General features: G+C 39.1%; 1 protein-coding gene across 1 annotated transcript in view; it reads right to left on the bottom strand.

Annotated features, from left to right (window-relative positions):
- LOC306848800 (aminopeptidase O-like) overlaps window positions 1-21,124 on the bottom strand; it is a gene marked incomplete at its 5' end in the record, with an annotated part of 79,877 nt that overhangs the window by 54,784 nt on the left and 3,969 nt on the right. The window contains 2 exons of the mRNA XM_079383565.1: window positions 5,737-5,843; window positions 9,589-9,778. Of these exons, the coding sequence (XP_079239691.1) occupies window positions 5,737-5,843; window positions 9,589-9,778 (297 nt within the window). The remainder of the gene's footprint in view (window positions 1-5,736; window positions 5,844-9,588; window positions 9,779-21,124) is intronic.

The following is a 21,124-nucleotide window of genomic DNA, read 5'->3' as shown; positions in this document are numbered from 1 at the left end:
CGGATTTCATAGGGCCCTATAATTATAATATTTTTATATTTTTTTGTGGTAATAAAAATGGATTTAAGTGAACAATAGCTTTTAAAATGACTTACATATATAATAGCAAAGATGCAATAATAATTAGTTCAAATAAAGTATCAAAAGCAAGAAATCATATGGTTTTATTGAACAAAACTGTTAAAATACATAATGTATTAATGTATTAATGTATATGATTATTTTTACACATTACTGTTTAATATTGACCAAACACCATTTAATTCAAACGTACACTTAATCTTTAATATTTGGCCATTTCTTTAGGACAGAAATGCTATAGCCGCTGTAATTAAATGAATATGTGGACATCAAACCGTGTAAACTCAGAGTGAGGGTTTGAGCTTTTATTTTGAAATCGCGATGTATTCTCCTGTGTTTGTGTAGATTGATAAATGATTTACTTTACCAATCTGATGAAATGGCGCGCGTTGCGTTCCCAGATGAAGGTTAGGGCTGTGTATTGGGAAGAATCTGGCAATACGATATATCACGATACGATATATTTCGATACATTGCGATACTGTAAGCAAGGCGATATATTGGGATATTTCTTATTTTAGAAATAGGATATATATATATATTTTTAGGAAAGCTGTCATTAAGAACACACCACCATATGCAAACCTTAGGAAAGAAATAAATAAATAAAAATAGTTTAACCAACACACTGCAGAACACACTGGATCTGTATTTGCAATAATCAGTCCCTCTAACATTCAACATTATTGAACCACTTTTTGTGCAGTACGAGTAAAGGGGGAAATATTCAAGTGCTTGCATGATTCTTCAGTTAAATGTATGTATAAAATGTATTTTATATAAAAAAATATATATATGTTTATAGGCAATACTTTAAAGGTCCAAAGTTTAAGTCTACAATTGTGAAATGCAATGTAATAACATTTGATCTGAACAAAAAGTGACATCTGCTTAATATCAATGAAAAATAAAGTGCTTGCAAGAAAACTAAACAATTGTAAACAATCAAATAAATACAGATGTTAAACTTTATCAGAAGTTTTTAACTTGGATTTCACAGGTTTTTCAGTTTGTATTTATGTTCCGCGTGGAATCGCCGAGACCGCGACGCGAGCACCGCCCCAACTGCACAAAATGCCCCTGAATTACGAGAAAAGCTGCAGCTGCGCGGCGACTCTACCGCCCGCAGCACCCCGCGCAAAGGCTCTTCAACACGGGACGCGGCAAGCGGCAGAACCGAGGTTGCGCTCGCGCCGCGGTCCCGGGGCGGACATTACTACAAAAACACAAATGGCGCCACACTTCAGCTTTGTACACCGAAACGAGACCTGGAACAATTCTTTCATCCTCCATTACTGGCAGCGAACTATATTAACACTAACATTAGTGGAGTGCCCTGATGCTAGTATTTCCTGTCACTGTTTAAGTTCAGCGATGAAGACTAGCGGTCGGGATATGAACTCAAAACGAAACAACTGCCATGAATCTTGTATGATTTTTTTTCTTTTTTAAATATGGATATTCCGTTTTGGAGAATCGATACAGTATCGCCAAACAAAATATCGCGATACTCACGTGTATCGCTATTTTCTTACACTCCTAGTTATAATAAACCCAAACTCACAACAACATGCAGAGATGAGTATGAGATGCTCCACATGTAAATGAGCCGCTGTGAACGGAGCCGCTGTGAGAGGCACGTGCTTAATCTACACTCATGGAAATAATTAAAGCGCATATACTGTGTTATAACTGCATCCCATATAATTATTTAATTAAATCATAGCCTTTGTGAATTCACAATTATGCTTAATTATGATTTTTAAATGGGGTTAATATATCATGCAGCCTTGGAAAATAGTCTAAAAATGTGTTTTATGGATTCTCATCCGTGAAATGCGCCACTTCCGGTATTTTGCCGGTTAGTTGGAGCTAACAAAATGAAGTCGACCATTTTTAAAATCGACTAGTCTACTAAAATCGCCAAATCGCGACAGCCCTAAAACGTTCGTCAGCGAAAACGTTGGTCAGTTGAGAAACCCCTTGAAAAACAAACTGCATCCACTGTTCACGTAGCGCTGGGTTCTTTTGGGAAGCTGAACAAGGTTATGTTACCCTCACAACCAAAAACACACTTCTTTAGAGAGTCCGGTGCAGTGCTGCCTGATGAAAAGTGTTGATGGGCACACTCTCTCTCTTGCTCTGGTCCATGAGTGCAATGGCACGTTCTTCCGGGAGAAATGCCCATATAAGGAGTTCCATTGTAACTTGAACCAACCCGGAAGTGAGATTTTTGGCACAGAAATACTCGGTTATACGTCCAAATTGTTTTTTGAAACTTTGTCCATCCAACTCCTTAACAGTGTAAACAACTCTGAATGCATGAAACAGCATATTGCACCCCCCCCCCCCCCCCCCCCCCCCCCCCAATGTTAAAGAGTATGCTATTTGGGACACAGCACAGGTTTTGTTCCTGGATGAATCAGTGTTTTAAATAATTTGGTTGAATGAATGATTCAATGACTTCTTAATAAAGACTTATTTACTTGTCGCCACCTGCACTATGTAATCTCCATAAAGAGTCACTAAATCCCCTTCAGTCTGTCTGCAACATGCGAACACGGACAAGCCAATCAAACTCAAGAACTGTTGAATAATTGTATGTAAATCTTAACAAGAACTGGCAAATTTAGATATTTAAATGTCTCCTGGACACTTTTGACATTTTTAAGTATCAGACAGACTTCATTCTCACGGCTCAGACCGATGGAGTGTTTCCTTCCTATGGCCAAAGGTACTGTAGATTGCGAGAGACAAAGAGAGCTTTGAGTGCTGGCCATCTCTGCGTGTGATGATGACCTCGGTTAAAAACTATTGATCTTCTTTGGGAGATTAACTGGTCTTGCCAATAAAAGGCTCTTGTAAAGATTTGGTCGATACTCAGGCGCCGCTAACACAGACAACAGGCATTTTTTTTCTTTTTTCTTGCAGACAAATGGGCATGTAGCTATATGTGTGCAGTGTTCTCTAGTCATCATAACCTGCTTTTGTTTGTTTCTTTGTGTCACAGATTTGATGGTGATAAAGAGCAGTATGATTGATCATGCTCTAATGCCTTATCTCTGTGAGCATGTGCCCCCAGTGCAAGTCTACGCTGTCGAATTCCACAGAAATAAAGCAAGATCTGGGAAAAGGGACAGATGCCTTCCCATATATGGAGATCTAGTCTATGGAGATGAGAAAAATTGTTACATTCAGAAAAACTGTAATAAACTAAATCTTTACTTTTCCTTTAGGTGTTCTGAGTATTCTAGTTGCACATTTCAAGTCTCTATATTCATATGCATATGGCTCAGGTCACTGTCCTATAATGTATACATAATTTTTTCACTGATGTTTTTGTCCACTGCTTAAAAATAATTAAATTCATACAATTCATCACATTAATTCTAATTTACCAATCTTATAGTTCCTAAAGGTAAAGGTAAAGGTATTGATCCTCCTCAGGATACAGTTACAGGTCTAGTGGAGTCAAAAAAGCTTCAGCTACCTTCTTTCTGTATTTGGGACACTCACTTGTGCTCGTACATTATTGATTTTTACATTTGGTTCACACTAAGACTTCAACAAACTGCAATAAACACTAATTTGAATAAACGGCTGTTACTTTATTCATACCGAAGCAAGCATTTATTTGCAAAGAATAAGATTTGCGCTTTTGGTCACATGCCCAGAGCCACTGCTGTTACATGCTGACAAATTGCATTTGAAAATTGGAGCAAATTTTTGTGCCGAATATTCTTGTAAAAACAGACCTTTGGACCAAAAACATACTTAAAGCAAGGATGACCTTGGTGTTCCGACAGTTCAATCTTTGAAAATGCTCTGTCATAGTACTACTTGCTGAATAGTTTACATGACATTTCTATGTTTTGTTCACAAGACAGGCATTTTTCCAGACTGTCTGAACATTTTATCCCTGAGATTAAGGTGGGTGTGGGCCCCTCAAAGCAGAGGAAGGGCCAGACACATGCTGTCAGGTGGATCTTCAAAACCTGCTGGTATTGTGACAGCTGAATTCCTGACAAGCTCTATCATTCTATCACACACACACTCTCATTTTCTCACTGTTAAAAGTTAAGCCGGGTTAATCTACTTCTACCTCAATCCTACATAACCTTGTGTGATTCTGTGCTCTTCATATGAGAACATTACATCTCATATCAAATAATACTCTTGCATTTACATGCTCAAAATTATTCTATGCAGAGTCAAATGTCACAACTATTTCAAGCACTAGCTTAAATTTTTCTTGAGGGTGCCAAAAACTCATCACCAAACACCAATGACTTGAACATAAGGGTACTGTCATTTTAGACACGTCCAAAACTGTTGCAACAGAGATGGAAATACAATTTTTAAATACATGAATTATGTTTCCATCTTTGTTGCCACAGTTTTGTTAGTGCCTTTTTCTTTTCTAAAGAAGGGGGTGTCCCAACACTTTTGTCCTTCTAGTGTCTATACAAGTCATTGGTGTTTGGTGATGAGTTTTTGGCTCAAGGTCTGCATTTAAAGTCACACCAGAGGTGTTCAGCTGGGATCAGGACTTGGCTTTCTGCAGACCAGTCAAGCTCTTCCACACTGACTCAATCATGTCTTTTTGAACCGTGCCTTATACACAGAGACACTGTCATGTTAGAATAGAAAAGGTTCCTGTCCAAACTGTTGCTATAAAATTAGAAGCACACAATTCCATAGAATATCATTATATGCTTTAACATTTCGATTTGTACTCACAGAAATTACTAAAGTAGTCAAACATGTTCAGAAGGGGGTGACCCAGTACTTTTGGCAATATAGTGTATATATGGTTTTTCAATATACTGTTTCCAACGAACATTAGTTACACATTATGTCACTGTTTTTGCTTTAGGACCCTGATTTACATTGGGTTGAAATCAAAAATTTAAATGTATAAATATTACCATGAATTTGCTCAAAAACACGCAAATTATGAACATTATATATATATATATATATACAGTAAAAGACAACAGTGTGATTATATATATTTTTTTAATAACTGCTTTCTATTTTGAATATATTTTTAAAAAAGAATGCATTTTAAAAGGAATAATTTATTCCTGGGATTATCCTGAATTTTCTGCAGTCATTAGTTCAGTCTTTAATTCAATGTTTATAACAGTTGTGCTGATTAATATTTTTGTGGAAACATTAGGATTTTTTTTGGATTCTTTGATAAATAGAAAAGAACAGCATTTATTCCAAACAGAAATATTTTGTAAAGTTTTACAGTCATGTTTGATCAATTTAAGGCTTTTGAATAATTAAAGTATTAATTTGTTTTAAAAAATCATCCTTACCCCAAACGTTTGAATCGTAGTGCATACAAGAAATACAGTACAAATCAGTGAATGAAGTAACAAAAGATGCATGATTTAAATTATATCAGTAAATGAAATCTGTTGTTATCAGATTGCAGATACTGACTTAAATTGTAAGACTACTTCATAGTTAAGACATGTATTAGGTCCAAAACTGCTCTTCAGAGTGAACTTTAGGTTCTTTTGTGAATGGTTATGTGTGCAGATGATGGAATAATGAGGGTATAAGGACTGAGAGATTGACAGTTAGAGGAGGAAAGCAAAAAGACGACGAGACGGTGTGAGTGAGAGACATGGTCAATCATACCTGAGGACCTGCAGCTCTTCTTCAGAGTTCTGTAACTCGTCACTCAGTCTCCTCCAGCGCAGCAGAGCTTTTAACTGTCCCTGCTCTTCAGCCTCTTTACAACCCAACTGAGAAAGACAGAGAAAAAGAGAACAAATGAAAGCAAACAACTGTGAATGAAATGAATTTAAACACTAAGGACGGCAACATTGTTTGGAGAAAGTTTAATTTTTAAGGTGAAGTGTGGAATTTCTGTACCATTAGCATCATCAGATGGAACTAACAATTGTTTCAATGGAACAAATTTCCCGAAACACAATGGGGATGACAAACAGATTGTCCCGCCCCAGAATCATGCTACTGGTTAAGCCAGTGTTGCTGCTGTAGGGCTGTTAAGGATGCTCCAACAAATGAGCAATGTTTTGATAGCGCCACAGAGTGCAGTGTTTACACTCTTCGGGGAAATCAACCTATGAATGACCTGCTGATAGCAGCCTCTGCATATTAAACTGGGATAAGAGAAAGTCATTGAAAACATCAATAAAATTACACACTTCAGCTTTACATGCTGCTTGTTGAAAGATGTATTGGAAACATTCCATTAGCACAACAATAGTTTTCAATTCAGAGCTGGCAAACACAGATTATAAATACATTCTGAATTAACTGAAGAGCTGTGTTGATGTGAACCACAATCACACGCCTCATTATTAGCTGTCTCAGTCATTACAGGAAGTGAAGTCTTCCAGTTATTGCTGAAAATTTAATTTCAAACTCATTTTGTACTCTGACCAGTCAGCATGTGCTCTAATAGATGTTTAATGAATTTCGGTAAACACACTTTTGCGTTTAAGATTTAAAGGGATAATTGTCCCAAAAATGAAAAATCTGTCATTAATTACTCACCCTCATGTCGTTCCAAACCCGTAAGACCTTCGTTCATCTTCGGAACACAAATTAAGATATTTTTGATGCATTCCGAGAGCTCTCTTACCTTCCCATAGAAACGTAACAAGGAGATTGTTAAAATAATCTATGTGACATGAGTGGTTTAACTGTAATTTTACAAAGCTACGAGAACATTTTTGTGTGTGTAAAGAAAACAAACTGGGGTTGGAGTACCCCAGGGATGTGTCAGTTCTGCTATACTTTTTACTTTATATACAAACGATTGTCGAGCTGACATGACAAATCAATATATTTTAAAGTATTCTGATGACACTGTTTTAATATCCGTGCTGAATGCTTCGGACAGTCCTGTGCTACATTGGTGACAAAATTGGTAGAATGGTGTGAGAATAATGATCTTGATATTAACACAAGTAAAGTGAAGTGAAGTGAAGTGAAGTGACATTCAGCCAAGTATGGTGACCCATACTCGGAATTCGTGCTCCGCATTTAACCCATCCAACGTGCACACACACAGCAGTGAACACACACACACCGTGAACATACACCCGGAGCAGTGGGCAGCCATTAATGCTGCGGCGCCCAGGGAGCAGTTGGGGGTTCGGTGCCTTGCTCAAGGGCACCTCAGTCGTGGTATTGAGGGTGGAGAGAGCGCTGGACATTCACTCCCCCCACCTACAATTCCTGCCGGCCGGAGACTCGAACCCGCAACCTTTGGATCACGAGTCCAACTCTCTAACCATTAGGCCACGACTTCCCCACAAAAACTGAAGAAATCATATTTGGGTCCAGATTTGATGATTGTACACAACCTGTTATTATTCATAATGAACAAAAATCAGACAGGTTAAAATGTACAAGTATTTAGGAGTGATGGTGGACGGAAGGATCATATTGATACTCTCTGTAAAAGAGTAAAGCAAAGAACTTACTTTGTTCGTCGTCTTCAGACTTTCAGAGTGAGAAGGAAGATACATTTGCTATTCTTTATGTCTGTGATTATGAGTATACAAACAGCCTCTGTTTGTAAACAGGCATGAGGAAGCAGGAGCGGTCATACCAGCCGATCACGATCAACGGGACTCCAGTGGAGAGAGTGGACAGCTTCAGATACCTGGGTGTTCACATCACGCAGGACTTGACTTGGTCCTGTCATACCAGCACCCTGGTGAAGAAGGCCAGGCAGCGTCTGTACCATCTGAGACGCTTAAGGGACTTTAGACTTCCCTCTCGGGTGCTTAAGACTTTTTACATCTGCACCATCGAGAGCGTCCTGACGGGCAGCATCACTTCCTGGTTCGGGAACTGCACTATGCAGGACAGACGAGCCCTCCAGAGGGTGGTGCGTTCAGCGGAACGTACCATTCACACCGAGCTCCCTGACCTGCAGGAGATCTACAGCAAGCGGTGCCTGACCAGGGCCAGGAAGATAGTGAAGGACCTCAGCCATCCCAACAATGGACTCTTTTCTCTGCTGCGTTCAGGGAGGCGCTTCCGCTCCATGAAGGTGAACACAGAGAGAATGAGGAGGAGCTTCTTCCCGCAGGCCATTCGGAGTCTTAACCTCTCTCCACTCTAAGCACATCACCCCACACTTCCACTTTGCACATTTTCAAATACAATCTGCACTAATTTGTAGAAGGTTACGTAAGGATAAATGAGTGGGACTTACATACCATTTGTCTTTAGTATTCCTTTTACTCACTTATACACTTTACTGCACTGCACAGCACACAGACACTTTATCACTGACATACACTTTACTTTTTATAGAATCTATATAGAATCATATTCTATTTTTATTCTTCATATCTATTTTTATTCTCATATCTATTTGTTATTTTATTTTATTGCTAGTTTATTTCTATATATATGTTTACTGTACTTTTTCTATTTGTATTTTTGTAAACTTGAGGTTTTTCTTAATTTTTTTGGACAATTTGTTGGACAGTCGTACAATACATTTCACTACATGTCGTACTACGTATGTATATGTATGTGACAAATAAAATTTGAATTTGAATTTATACTGCAATATTGCAATTTTATATGGTCTATCGGTTAAGTTAAAAACAAAATTGTCTAATTACATAAACATCTGTTCAAGGATTGTCAGCCTCTTGAGAAGCTATATGATTTAGCCTATTATAAAAACTTGTTAAGGCTAGCAAATAATATAGTAGCTGATTCTAATCATGTCCTGCATAATGAGTTTGTCTTATTACCGTCAAATCGGAGGTACAGAGTCCCAAATTTCAGAGTGAGGCTGAAGCATTCATTTGTGCATCAGGCTATCCTTGAGTTGAATAAGACACTTAATCAAAAATCAAGAGTATAAGAGGTGAAGGTGCTGTAAAGTGTAGGGTGTAGTTTTAAACGTATAGTATTTGTAATGTAGGATGTCTTAGCCTTAAATGTATAGTATATGTAATGTAGGATGTAATGTAATACTTATGTAAGTGTAATGTATAATGCGTGATGTTTTTGTACTGTGTAGATTAAATTTATTTGTTGGTGTTGTACGTAAAGAACGTAAACAGCGTATCCGCGTACGGTGCTGTTGACACAGAACAGCATACGTTGTTTACGTATGTGATACTCTCCAAAATGGCGCTATAGTGTGATGCGGAGACAAATTGTTGAATAAAGTCATTATTTTTGTTTTCTTTGCACACAAAAAGTATTCTCATAGCTTTGAAAAAATTATGGTTGAACCACTGATGTCACATGGATTATTTTAATAATCTCCTTGCTACGTTTCTGAGCCTTGCTCGTGTTAAGATCCTTGCAGTCTATGGGAGGGTCAGAGTAATTAATGACAGAATTTTCATTTTTGGGTGAACTATCCCTTTAAGATGCTTTTTGCTGTTTGAGAGGTGACAGGAAGAAAACAATGGATGGGAAATGACCCAATCTCAGATTGCCCACACATAAGCAGTCAAATATTCAACTTCATCACAATACCTTCTGAACATGGCTCCAGAATACATCCTCTAAATAAGTGGCAAAACCCTCGCTGATCCATTCTTCCGTCCAGTCCCGTGCTCCGATGGCCAGCCCAAACCAAGAATGGGCAATTTCGTGGCACAATCTCGCCCCACAGAGATTCCTCTCACCCGTTAGCACGCTTTGAGACAGGAACACGATATGTGGACTAAAACACATGAGAAATCACAGTTTATTGTCTTATGTAAAGAAGAAACTTGAAAAACAGACTGGGATTGAACATCACGGTTGTATTTGGTCTACTAACAAATCACTGGTTATAACATTACTGTGGGTGCTGAGAACTTGGAGCTCTGACTTCAGCTCTGATCTAGTTATAACATGTTATAAAACTCAGCCACCCTGAAAGAACATCAAAGTGTGGGATTTTCTCTCCAGTAGACAGACTGTCGTTAAGGAGGTGGAGCTCTCAGCCAAAATGAGGCCTCTTTGCTGCCAGTGGATTTCAGAGTAGCCACCCGTGCCGCACCCTTCACCAAACAATCCGGGTGCGTTTGCTAATAGCGGCAAATTACAAGATGTAAAACTGTCTTCAGATGTTACTGTGATAAGTTCCACAGCGAAATGTGCTGAACGACAACACTGTAAGCTGGAAAAAATGTCCAATTGAAGATAAGGCTCTTTCTTTCAACTGTGTAAGAAAAAAACATGACCTCAGGATTCAGACTGCACATAAAACCAGATGAAATATGGTACTGTTTGCCTCCTCACCCAAAATTACCTTGAGTGACCTTTTCAACCAGATAGCTTTGTGTGTTTCGTACAGCAAATGGGCTGTTATCAAGACCATGTTCCAAACAAAGTTCCTACGAGTCAGGAAAAACAAACCCGTTTCTTTTGTGTCCTAAGGCTTCAGCTCTGCCACATAATGCTTTTCAAATGTGACACATACCGCCATTGATAGCCGCAAGCACTTTTTCCCCTTGCAAAATGAACCTGATAAAATAATCTGAGAGTTTTATGAATGTCTTTTTACCTTCTGAGCCAGACGTTCACCTTGCCTGGGTCTGGAAAGAAGTTTTTTTCACCCTCACTGTGGCTTTCTTTACACAATGACCACAGCAACTAGCAGGAAATCAATAAAAAAGGTTGGCCTTGACTCTTGAGTTGAAGGTGGCAGGCATGCCTTTCATTCACACTGTTATGGCTCCCTAAAGTCATCGATATATTATTTTAGCGGGATTCTGTGTGCCCTAAGAGTTTGCTCTAAAGTAGAGCTAAGGGACTTAGAAAAAGCCCAGTCTCTGGATACAGATGACAGAAAATGCCCAGCGCTGTTAAGGATAAGTGTTAAACAACAGACGCTTGTTCTTTAAAAGTGGACACTGTCCAAAGGCCAGAAAAAGGGATTTCTTCAGCAGCTACAGAGCCTCTCTTTCACACGTGGAGCACCAGAGTCTGTTTACTCTGGATAAATGGATAAATACATATTGTAGATAGATTGTGGGAAATTAATTAAAGTTAAACTACAAAGGTTCTCCTTTACGGCGCACACAAGCAAGCACGTATGCTGTATATCAATAAACCACTGCAACAATTCTTGGAAGATATCTTCACTGAAAGACAAAGGAATCACGTCTTTTCATCCAAGAACAGGATATCATCACCTGCCATGTAATTACCAGAGGAAACACTGAAAGTGGAATGTAATGTTTCAGATTTCAAAATCATCGTCACCTCTCAATGTGGAATGTCAGATTAATGAAGGAGGAAAACTTGGTGGGAACAAATAGTTTCCCATCTAAATTGAACCTTATTGTTTACTTGTTACCCTGTCTAATTACATTTTCTTTTTCCAGTAAAAATACCTAAATATACAATATAACAAGTTGTATATACTTGAGAAGCAAAATTGCTTAGAGAGATAGTTATGTCGATTTAAACCTGTATGACTTTTTCCTTCTGTGGAATACAAAGCAATATTGGACCCCATTAATATTCATTGCACGAAAACAAACAAACAAAAAACCTTCTTTTGTGTTCCACAGAATAAAGGAAATACGCGGCTTTGCTTAAGATACTTTATTTAAAAACTATATCTAACAAAAAAAATGTAACAAACAAAAAACAACAACAGGGAAAACATAGTTCATGATATATTTCCTGAAAAAAAGCAAATTACTTTACTTTTAGCTTGTTATTGTGTTGGTCATTTAGTCCAAGCGGAACCCATTTGATAAGTCTAATCTTTCCACTGACCTTATTGAGGACAAGACCAGAAGGCCAAAAGTGGTCATACATGCAAATGAGATGATGTAACAAACTACTACTGCATGAGCTTCAACAGCTGTACTGTTGTTTGTCTACAGAGGCCTGTTGCACACAGCTGGTTTTGGTTTTTACCCAGGTAAGTTTGTGTTCAGTTTAAGACTGAGTTTATATAATATATTCATAGAATTATTATATGAAACGGCAATTACATTTTCATTTAAATTAATTTACACACACACACACACACACACACAGAGAAGCTTTGATAAAGCTTTTAAAAAAAGCTCTTTGTGAAACTATATAAATTATTAAATTCATAAATTTTCTTTCTGCTGCCTTCTCAAACACCTGCCTTGTAAATGTATATAAATTTAGTATATTTTTAATGATGACATCTCTTAATCATCTGTGAACTGCGCACACTCTCACGAGAAGTGAATCAAACTGACACTCTCCATGTTTCACATGATTGGCTGTTTGCTGCACGTGTCACACTTTCAGGTGCATGCGCTCCAGAGTTAATCACAAACTCTGAATCAAACCTGAGTTGACCGAGAATGTTCATATTGATCATTGCGAGCCCGCCGAACCTGATCTAAACCAGGCTTGATTTGTTTGGTTTTGTCAACTCTAAACCTACTGAAACTCTGAGGGTGTATTCACACCAGGAAAGTCCACTAGTTCACTTGCTTTGGTCGAGGCCAAATGCAATGCTGATTTTGTTTGGTACAGTTCACTTTCACACTGCCCTTTTTGCAAGTGAAACAGAAACTGTAAACAAAACCACACGTGTGCTTAAGGTCTTCCATTCATTGGTTCATCCATTCAACCGTACCAGAGTTCGTTTGGAACCGGACCGAGACCACCTCTTCAGCTGGGTCTTGGTACGGATGTTTGGTCTGCACCCGAGTATGATTGCTGTATCCACACCTGCCCAAAAGAACCGCACCAAGGGGGAAAACGAACTTGAGTTCGATTCAATCGAACCAAACAAGACAGGTGTGAATACACCATGAGTTTGTTCAGCTAGCTTCATGCAACAGGCCACAGTACTTTTTTACAGCAAAATCTCATAACTGTCCCACATCCTTGCTGTTGTGAACTGGAGGAAGACCTCCAGGAACTTTCAGCAGAAGTGGCGATGCCTGGAACATCATTTCAACCTTGACTCTTATTAGTTTTTAACAGCAAATATTGCACACTCATGAACCTAGTCATACTACGGTATTAGACAACTAGGCATATGATATTTAAGCCTTTTTCACATGAAACTCAAGTTTGCTTGAACAGACCGGTGAGTCAATAAGTGGGCTTCTATGCACTTTAAAAAGTAAAATTTTAGTCAGGCTAAAGCAATAGTTTGCCTTTTTAAAATGTCATGTAAATGCTTTGCAAAAACCAGATGGGCACAATTTCAGACCAAAGTGAGACTAAATGACCCAGATAACACAATGATGCTCATCATCGTCCCCTACAGCATGAAAACACATTGATCAAATAAAAATAATTGGCTTATGAGTTGAATATGAGTTTAATACTTCAATGCAATGTGTCATGTATATATAAAGGGACAGTTCACCCAAAAATGAAAATTCTGTCATCACTTACTCACCCTCATGCCGTTCCAAACCTGTATGAGTTTCTTTCTTATGTTGAACATAAAAGAAGTTATTTTGAAAAATGTTGGTAATCGAACAGTTGAAAGTCCCCATTGAATTCCATAGCATTTCCTTCCCTACTATGGAAGTCAATGGAGACGAACAACTGTTTGGTTCTTCAAAATATCTTCTTTTGTGTTCAGAATAAGAAAGAAAAAAAAAACGTATACAGGTGTGGAACTACATGAAGGTGAGTAAATGATGACAAAATTTTCATTTTTGGGTGAACTATTCATTTAAGACAGCAAAACCCACTGTAACTCGATTTCAACTATGCACGTAAACATTTACTGACATGAAACTCTCATCAAAGCATATTAGACTCTAAAAAGCCAAAAAGGTAAGAACTCTTCTAAACTACATCATACAGTGAAATAAAAAGCACTAAAGGGCACCAACCTCCAACAAATGGGTAGTTATCCCCCTGAACCCAGATCATTAACCACTAGGCAACGACCAACCCCCAACAAGAAGTCTATGAGCTAGTGCTGTTTCAGACATTCAGAGCCATATTTATCATTACCTCCCGTCTCCTCAAAGTGGCTCTACTAATGTGCTGGCTGCACTCATTCTTTCTCTTTGACTCTTATTTAATTTCCCACTCTCCTCAGTCTGATTGCATGAACTTATTATAGATGGAAAAACCTGGAAGAACCTTGCAGAACAAAACTGATCTACCACAGTCCCTTTTCTTCCTGGCTTTCAGGCTTTAATGGGTGGTATTCCTGTCTAGACTGTAGATTAGGTTGTGGGGCTGCAAAATGAGGTGTGATTCTCTCTGTAGGCCCTGTGGGGCTCCTTTTGCATGCTAGTGCTTTTTAGGGCAGATCACATGTGTCAAACATGAAATCCTGAGAATAAATACCCACACAAAGAGGCCACTGCTGTGGTGAGACTATCAAGATTTGTAGCATACGCTCCGTGAAGCAAACACAGCCTGCTACAGATCACCACAACAATACAATCCATATGTAGACATTCTACCAACCATACGAGTGGGAAATCTGGAAAATAGACCCTCGCTCGCATCACTGACGATGTTTATCGCGGAGTGCCTCATGGCACCATTTTAACTTGATTGCTCTACATTAACGTTTCAGAGGCTTGCTAAGGAGTGTGCGTAAACAGAGCCGGAGGCGCTCATCAGCGCCAGAAAGACCATCCAGTCTGAGAAGCAGCAGCAGATGTTTATGCAAAGCTTACAGTGTGCGAGGCCCCATTATCTGAGCTTCCTTCCAATGTTCAAAGCTATATTATATGAATGAAGTCACTGGTGGAGAATGCAGATTTCTGGCACGTGTGGAATGCAGGACACAGAAAAGACAACATGAAATCAAGCTCGACCCTGTTTGCTTTCTTAATACAAATATTTGTTTTTGTAAGCATTCATAAAAATATATTAGCTTATTTCAAGACCAAAACAACTTTGCTTTTCCGCTGAATTTATCAGGCTCAAAAATGTTTCAGTCTCCTCAGCTTTACCGACCATGCTCCATTGTACTGTTCCATTTTACCATCTGTGCCACTCAGCTATAAGGAGTACAATGTGAAATTTCAGAACTCTCTTTTCAGGAATAAAAAAAAAATAAAATAAAAATATGAGACTAAAGTAAAGTAATTTGTGGCTTTATCAATAACAGTCAAAAAAAAAACATTGGTAAATAAAGTACATGCTGTAAATACATAGAGTTAGGGATGTAACAATGCACCGTTGAAAACCGATAAAAATATGTAACGATTTAAGTCGGTTAAAAAATGAATTATGAAGTGAAGTGAAGTGAAGTGACATACTGCCAAGTATGGTGACCCATACTCGGAATTCATGCTCTGCATTTAACCCATCCAACGTGCACACACACAGCAGTGAACACACACACACCGTGAACACACACCCGGAGCAGTGGGCAGCCATTTATGTTGCGGCGCCCGGGGAGCAGTTGGGGGTTTGGTGCCTTGCTCAAGGGCACCTCAGTCGTGGTATTGAGGGTGGAGAGAGCGCTGGACATTCACTCCCCCCACCTACAATTCCTGCCGGCCCGAGCCTCGAACCCGCAACCTTTGGATTACGAGTCCGACTCTCTAACCATTAGGCCACGACTTCCCCAAATTATGATATGAATGTATCTCTCCAGAGAACAGACTGTCTTCATAATTGTTTATGTGGTGTTTTCTTTTCATCTTGCCTTTGTATAATGCATAATATTTATAAGGGCAGCACTTCTTTGTTTACAGCGGCAACCAAGGAAACGCTGTACTGCCACTATTCCATAAGCGCCACCTGCTGTCAGGGAGTGAATTTTGCATTTTCATTCAGCCTGGGTGCTGTTTTTGTTTTTTCCAGATATTTTATGTAGCATAATTTAACAAAACTAAAGTCAGACCATTCTGTTTTTGCTTCAAATTTATACAATCTTATTTAAATAAAATCCGCTCATACTGCATGTATGCAACATCTTTGTTTGAAATGTGATTAAAATGCAGTGGTTGCCACTAATTTTAAATAAAGCACAGACTTTGGATTTTTGATTTGGGATTTGTTTTAAATTTTAAATTTAATTTTGTTATTTGTTATTTTATATTTCAATTTCATCAAGAAATATGCAGCATTTAAATAATAAAAGGACACCTTTTCAATTTTGTTAAAAAAATCATGAGAAAATCATGTTGTGAAATCAATGTAATGATTCATATTGCATTGGGAGTTTAGTGAATTGTTACATCCCTACATAGAGCATATCTGTATTATTTAATGTAATATTTCATTGTTGCACTAAATAATGGAATAATATTTTGAGTGTGTGCTCAAATGTGTGCAGTGCCAACAGCCAACATACAATCAAGTCTATATAACTTTAGCTGGTTAACCACAATGTCAACATTTCTTGCTTCTCAACACTTTTGTGCATCTCTCTCTGGGTTTTATCCTGACTCCACGGGAAGGACGATTAGCTCAAATCTAGCAATAACACCCTGTCCTAGTCTGCTACAGACTTCTAAAATTCTCTGTGCTTAGATTTGTTATATTTGTGTCTGGTCGGAGGTCTGGGGGAAGAAAGGCGGCTTTCTTGGCTTGGAGAATCAGATTAAACGCAATGGCAGGTGCTATTACGGTGTCATTGAGTGATTCAGTACACACATAGCAGGGACATCTGCCCAGTCTTTGAATGGTCTCATCCATTCTGGATTTTTGTATGGTAGATGCTCCTCCAGGGATGCTGGGTAATGGCTCCCCACCTCACACTTTGCTCTAGTTTACCAGCTTCTACTGCCACTCCTACTGCCTTAAATCAGCCCCAGGGCCAAATAAACTCTCTCTGTGCCATACAGATTTGATTCATTTAGACGCACGTTCTGTCTCACACAGCAATATCCATTTGTTTTCCTATATGGCCCAGCATTTACAGTGAAGAATATGAGTCTGGTCAGAAACCACACCAACGAAGACAGTTATTTGGAAACATCCCATGAAGGCGTGGCGGGTAAATAGGAGTATGACTCAGGCTGGACTTCCAGAAAGGGGTTAAGTATGAGACGGATAAAGCAAGGAAGCAAGGGCCCCTGATAACAACGCAGGAATGTTGTACTAATAACAATCTGCTTGCTAAATCGGATACTGCTTGTTTACATTTAAAGAAAAATTAAGGAATTTGCGGCACACATATATCCAGACGAGGAGATCAGGAAACTGAAAAGGCACCTAATGAAGTCAAAACAGCCTAATAGAGACAAAAATCATAGAACTATGTTTGCCTTTTAAACATGCTTCCCTGTTCTCCAGGTGCAGACATGCTCTGAATTCTTTCGCTCGCAGTGGCTTTTGTGCGCATGCAGCCAAAGGAGGAACAGAAAACCCTCTCTGTGGACTCTCGGCGGAGAAAAACATCTCATCCTTGACAATTTGATTAACAGCTGTCTTTCGTGCCAAAGTCCCCCTGGTCTGAAAGACGTTCTCTGTCACACACTTCTTAGGTTACTCAGCAATCAGAGAGGAGTGAAACAAGAAAGTGAAGCGAGAGAGAGAGAGGGAGCGAGAAGAAAGAGCGAGAGAAAGGGCTATTTAAGTGGTGTTATCTCAGCCTCCCGAGCTCCCTGGCTAGTCCAGCACATTCCAAAAGCTTCACATCCGTGGTCCACATTATGCTCCGCACCCAAGGGACTTCACTTTCCTTTCTGCATATGGTCATTTTAAGACTGCAGGAAAAGCACGTCAGCAAATAAATGAGCTTGGAGTTCATGCAATCCAGATATTACAGCTGTAAAGACACGCACAACAAAACTAAAACACCTCGAAAATTCCCTAAAAACCTAAGCCAGGGTCTCCAATTACAAACAGAAGTAATGTTGAAAAGTGGCACTACTTCATTGTTTGAGACATTCATTTGTGGCCCAATCAGAATATCTAATCAGTCTTTCCCTTGCGGAAGGAAAAGCATATAATATTTGAATAGGCACAAAACAATTTTGACAACCAAAGGCAGAGGCATACTGATTATAATGAGAGCATTTCATGCGGCCGCAAACTCACTGATATTAAAAAGCGAGTCTACATTTAAATAATGTTTTTGCTTTTTCATTACCCTCGGTCCACATAATGCCTGTGTTATTCAGAACTCCAAAATCCAATAATTTTTCATGCTGCTGTAATCTAACATACTCTAGTGAGTCAGAATGTAAGAAGGATGATTAATTCGCCCTTAAACATTTTCAAATCCCAAATTTGCCGTATGTGGGTGGTGCATATTTCTGAAGGGGAAAAATTGTATATTGTTAATCTTTAAAGAGTTTACATAATCATAACTGCGCTGAATACAAAAATCACTTTAAAGCAAATTTGTCCTACTCTGCGTATAAATGTACTGAAAAGCATGTGTGAGTGCAGTAACCTCTGATTAGCCTTGAATATCCCTACCTGCAGCAGCTCTTGAACAGCTAACGTAGCACCTCAGGGAAACAGACCCAAATTTCTTCTTTATTCCTTCTGTTCACTTGCTGACTACTGTTCAGGTGATGAAGAGTATGGTATCCGCCAAGCTGAAGGTCTCCAACTCTCTGGGCAAAATGTACCACCTGCTCTTTCCTTCAGCTCAAACAAATAAAAGTCTATCTAAAATACATTTCTGCCCCCAGAACTGCTCAAATCCGGATGGAGCAGATAATTCACTCATATACTGTACAGTAGAGAGGCAGTTGTGACAATTTTTGTTTAAAAGTTAATAAAAGTTAAGCTGAAAGAAAGAACAGCATTTGTGGCATGATGTTGATTGCCAAAACAAATTATTTCAGTACTATAGATTATTTTAGCTATAGGTTTTAACCCTATTTGCTTGAATTTAAAGGGATAGTTTACCCAAAAATGAAAATTCTGTCATTAATTATTTACCCTCATGTCATTCTAAACTCATAAGACCTTTGTTCAGCTTCGGAACACAAATTAAGATATTTTTGATGACATCCGAGAGCTTTCCGACTCTGCATAGACAGCAACACAACTACCATGTTCAAGGCCCAGAAAGGTAGTAAGGACATCATTAAAATAGTCCATGTGACATCAGTGCTTCAACAGTAATGTTATGAAGCTATGAGAATACTTTTTGTGTGCAAAGAAAACAAAAAAACCCACTTCATTCACTAGAGTACCACGGCACATACGTGTGGTGCTCCTGACGCAGGATGCAGTGTATAAGGAGGGTCAGAAAGCTCTTGGACTTTATCAAAAATATTGTAATTTATGTTCCGAAGATGAACAAAGGTCTTACGGATTTGGAAAGACATAAGGGTGAGTAATTAATGAAAGAACTTTCATTTTCAGGCGAACTAACCCTTTAATTTTTGTGGTAATCAACTTTATAACAGCTACATGTCGTGTCGACTGAGCTGCTTCGGGAAGTTGCACTGATTCTGGAATGCAACTTTAAGTTTTAAGATTTTTAAGGCTCTTTGGGTGCTGGTCCAGACCGCTTCAGAGTTCAGTCACAGCAAACAGGCTATATAAGGTCAACTGCTAGTCTAAGCAGCAGAGTAATTGCTAAGTAATTGACCGAGATGAGTTATTTATACAGTGTAAAAGTACACAAAATGCACTTCAATGGGTTGGAAATTACTCATAAGAACGTCTGAATGAATAATACTGAGCAGGAATTCCTTTAACCTATTCCTATACAAGTTATTCATGTGGACACATTTGAATCTCTCCCAAAAGCACTACTTGTGGTGTGCTTGCCTTATACAGCAACAATTTAGTGATGACTTAATACATACTTTGGCAGCTGCAAGAATACAGTTTTGGATCTTACATCAAAAGACATCAGTAGATAAAACTATCACCCACCTACTGTCACTGAACACCTTACATCGACATAGTGTGGGAAAACACAATGAAGTGGGTTTTCTCTGAGATCTAGAAGCTCTCAGTGTCACCAAAAAGCAGCCGATGCCCATATTTGCACATCTGGCACATGAAGTATTCCAACTATGTTCTATGGCATAAAAGAGGTGTTAAGGGACAGAAAGTGACCTCCTTCAAAGCTAAGGAAAGTGCTGTGCCCTTCCTCTGAAGATCTGAAGATACGAGCATCTCGTGTTTACGTCATCGCCTCGTACCCGGCAAGGCCTAGAATCAACCCTACGTGATCGGTCAGCAATACACAGGATGGAATTGTGATGATGTTTCTCGCAGAAATATTTCCTCAAGCTTCAAAAAGCCTGTCATCATACTCTAGGATTTTACAAATCAGATTCGGAGGAATCGAGCCAAGAATAATGTCCCAAGGGAATTGCTGTTTTTGTGCACTGGGACAGCAGTCATTCGGGTATTTGGGAGGAAGCACAGCACACACTATCAGGCCTGGCCTTTCTTGACTTCTTAATCTTTACTTCCTTCCCTCCAGAGAACCACCAGCAGCACCGCTGCTACGTCCAAAGCCCCAGCTGCAAATGAACAAGCATGATATAAAAGCAGATATTGGCTCGGCCCCAAGGATTTGGGCCCACATACTTCCTAATTTTCAGATTAAACAGCTCCTGTCTCTGAAGTGGTTCCAAGAGTGAAAGGCTTTTGTTGCTGGGAATAATCCACACATCCTCTCCAACATCTTGGGGGATCGGCATCTCAAAGTGCCCCTCTCCTGGCCCCAAATGTACTTTGTTGATTACTCTTTTTTTTTCTCTGATCTGGGCTTCAAGAACGGCCTGGAGGACTGTACCATTCCATAGAGAAGGGGCAACTGTCTGTCTCCTGCTGTGACCCATACAGGGCAAAGGAGAGGGAAAATAAGTATCCCTTTCTCGCACATACAGACATATTTCTGTCATCCACTGGTAGTTATCGCAGGGCAACTAATAAAACCAAGCTATAATAAACGGTGAGGCAACTAAATACTCTCCAGACCAAAAAAATAAATAAAATACTGTGCTTCACATTAGCTCAAGCAGAAAGGGAGAACCTAATTCAGGAAAAGAAAAACAGAGACGTGACCATTGTTAAGATGCATGCTCAGTGCTAATTAGAATGTGACATTTTCTCTCAGTGAATGGCTGGAATCAGCCTGGGGCAGATAGCCTGGGGTAATGACCTCTTTTCCTGTAGAAAACTTATTCCTGGACAGGGAGATGGTGGGAAATACGGG

This window comes from Barbus barbus (assembly GCF_936440315.1).
Source record: "Barbus barbus genome assembly, chromosome: 28".
NCBI lineage: Eukaryota > Metazoa > Chordata > Actinopteri > Cypriniformes > Cyprinidae > Barbus > Barbus barbus.
The sequence above is the reverse complement of the archived record's forward strand: the minus strand, read 5'-3'. Positions and strand labels throughout refer to the sequence as shown.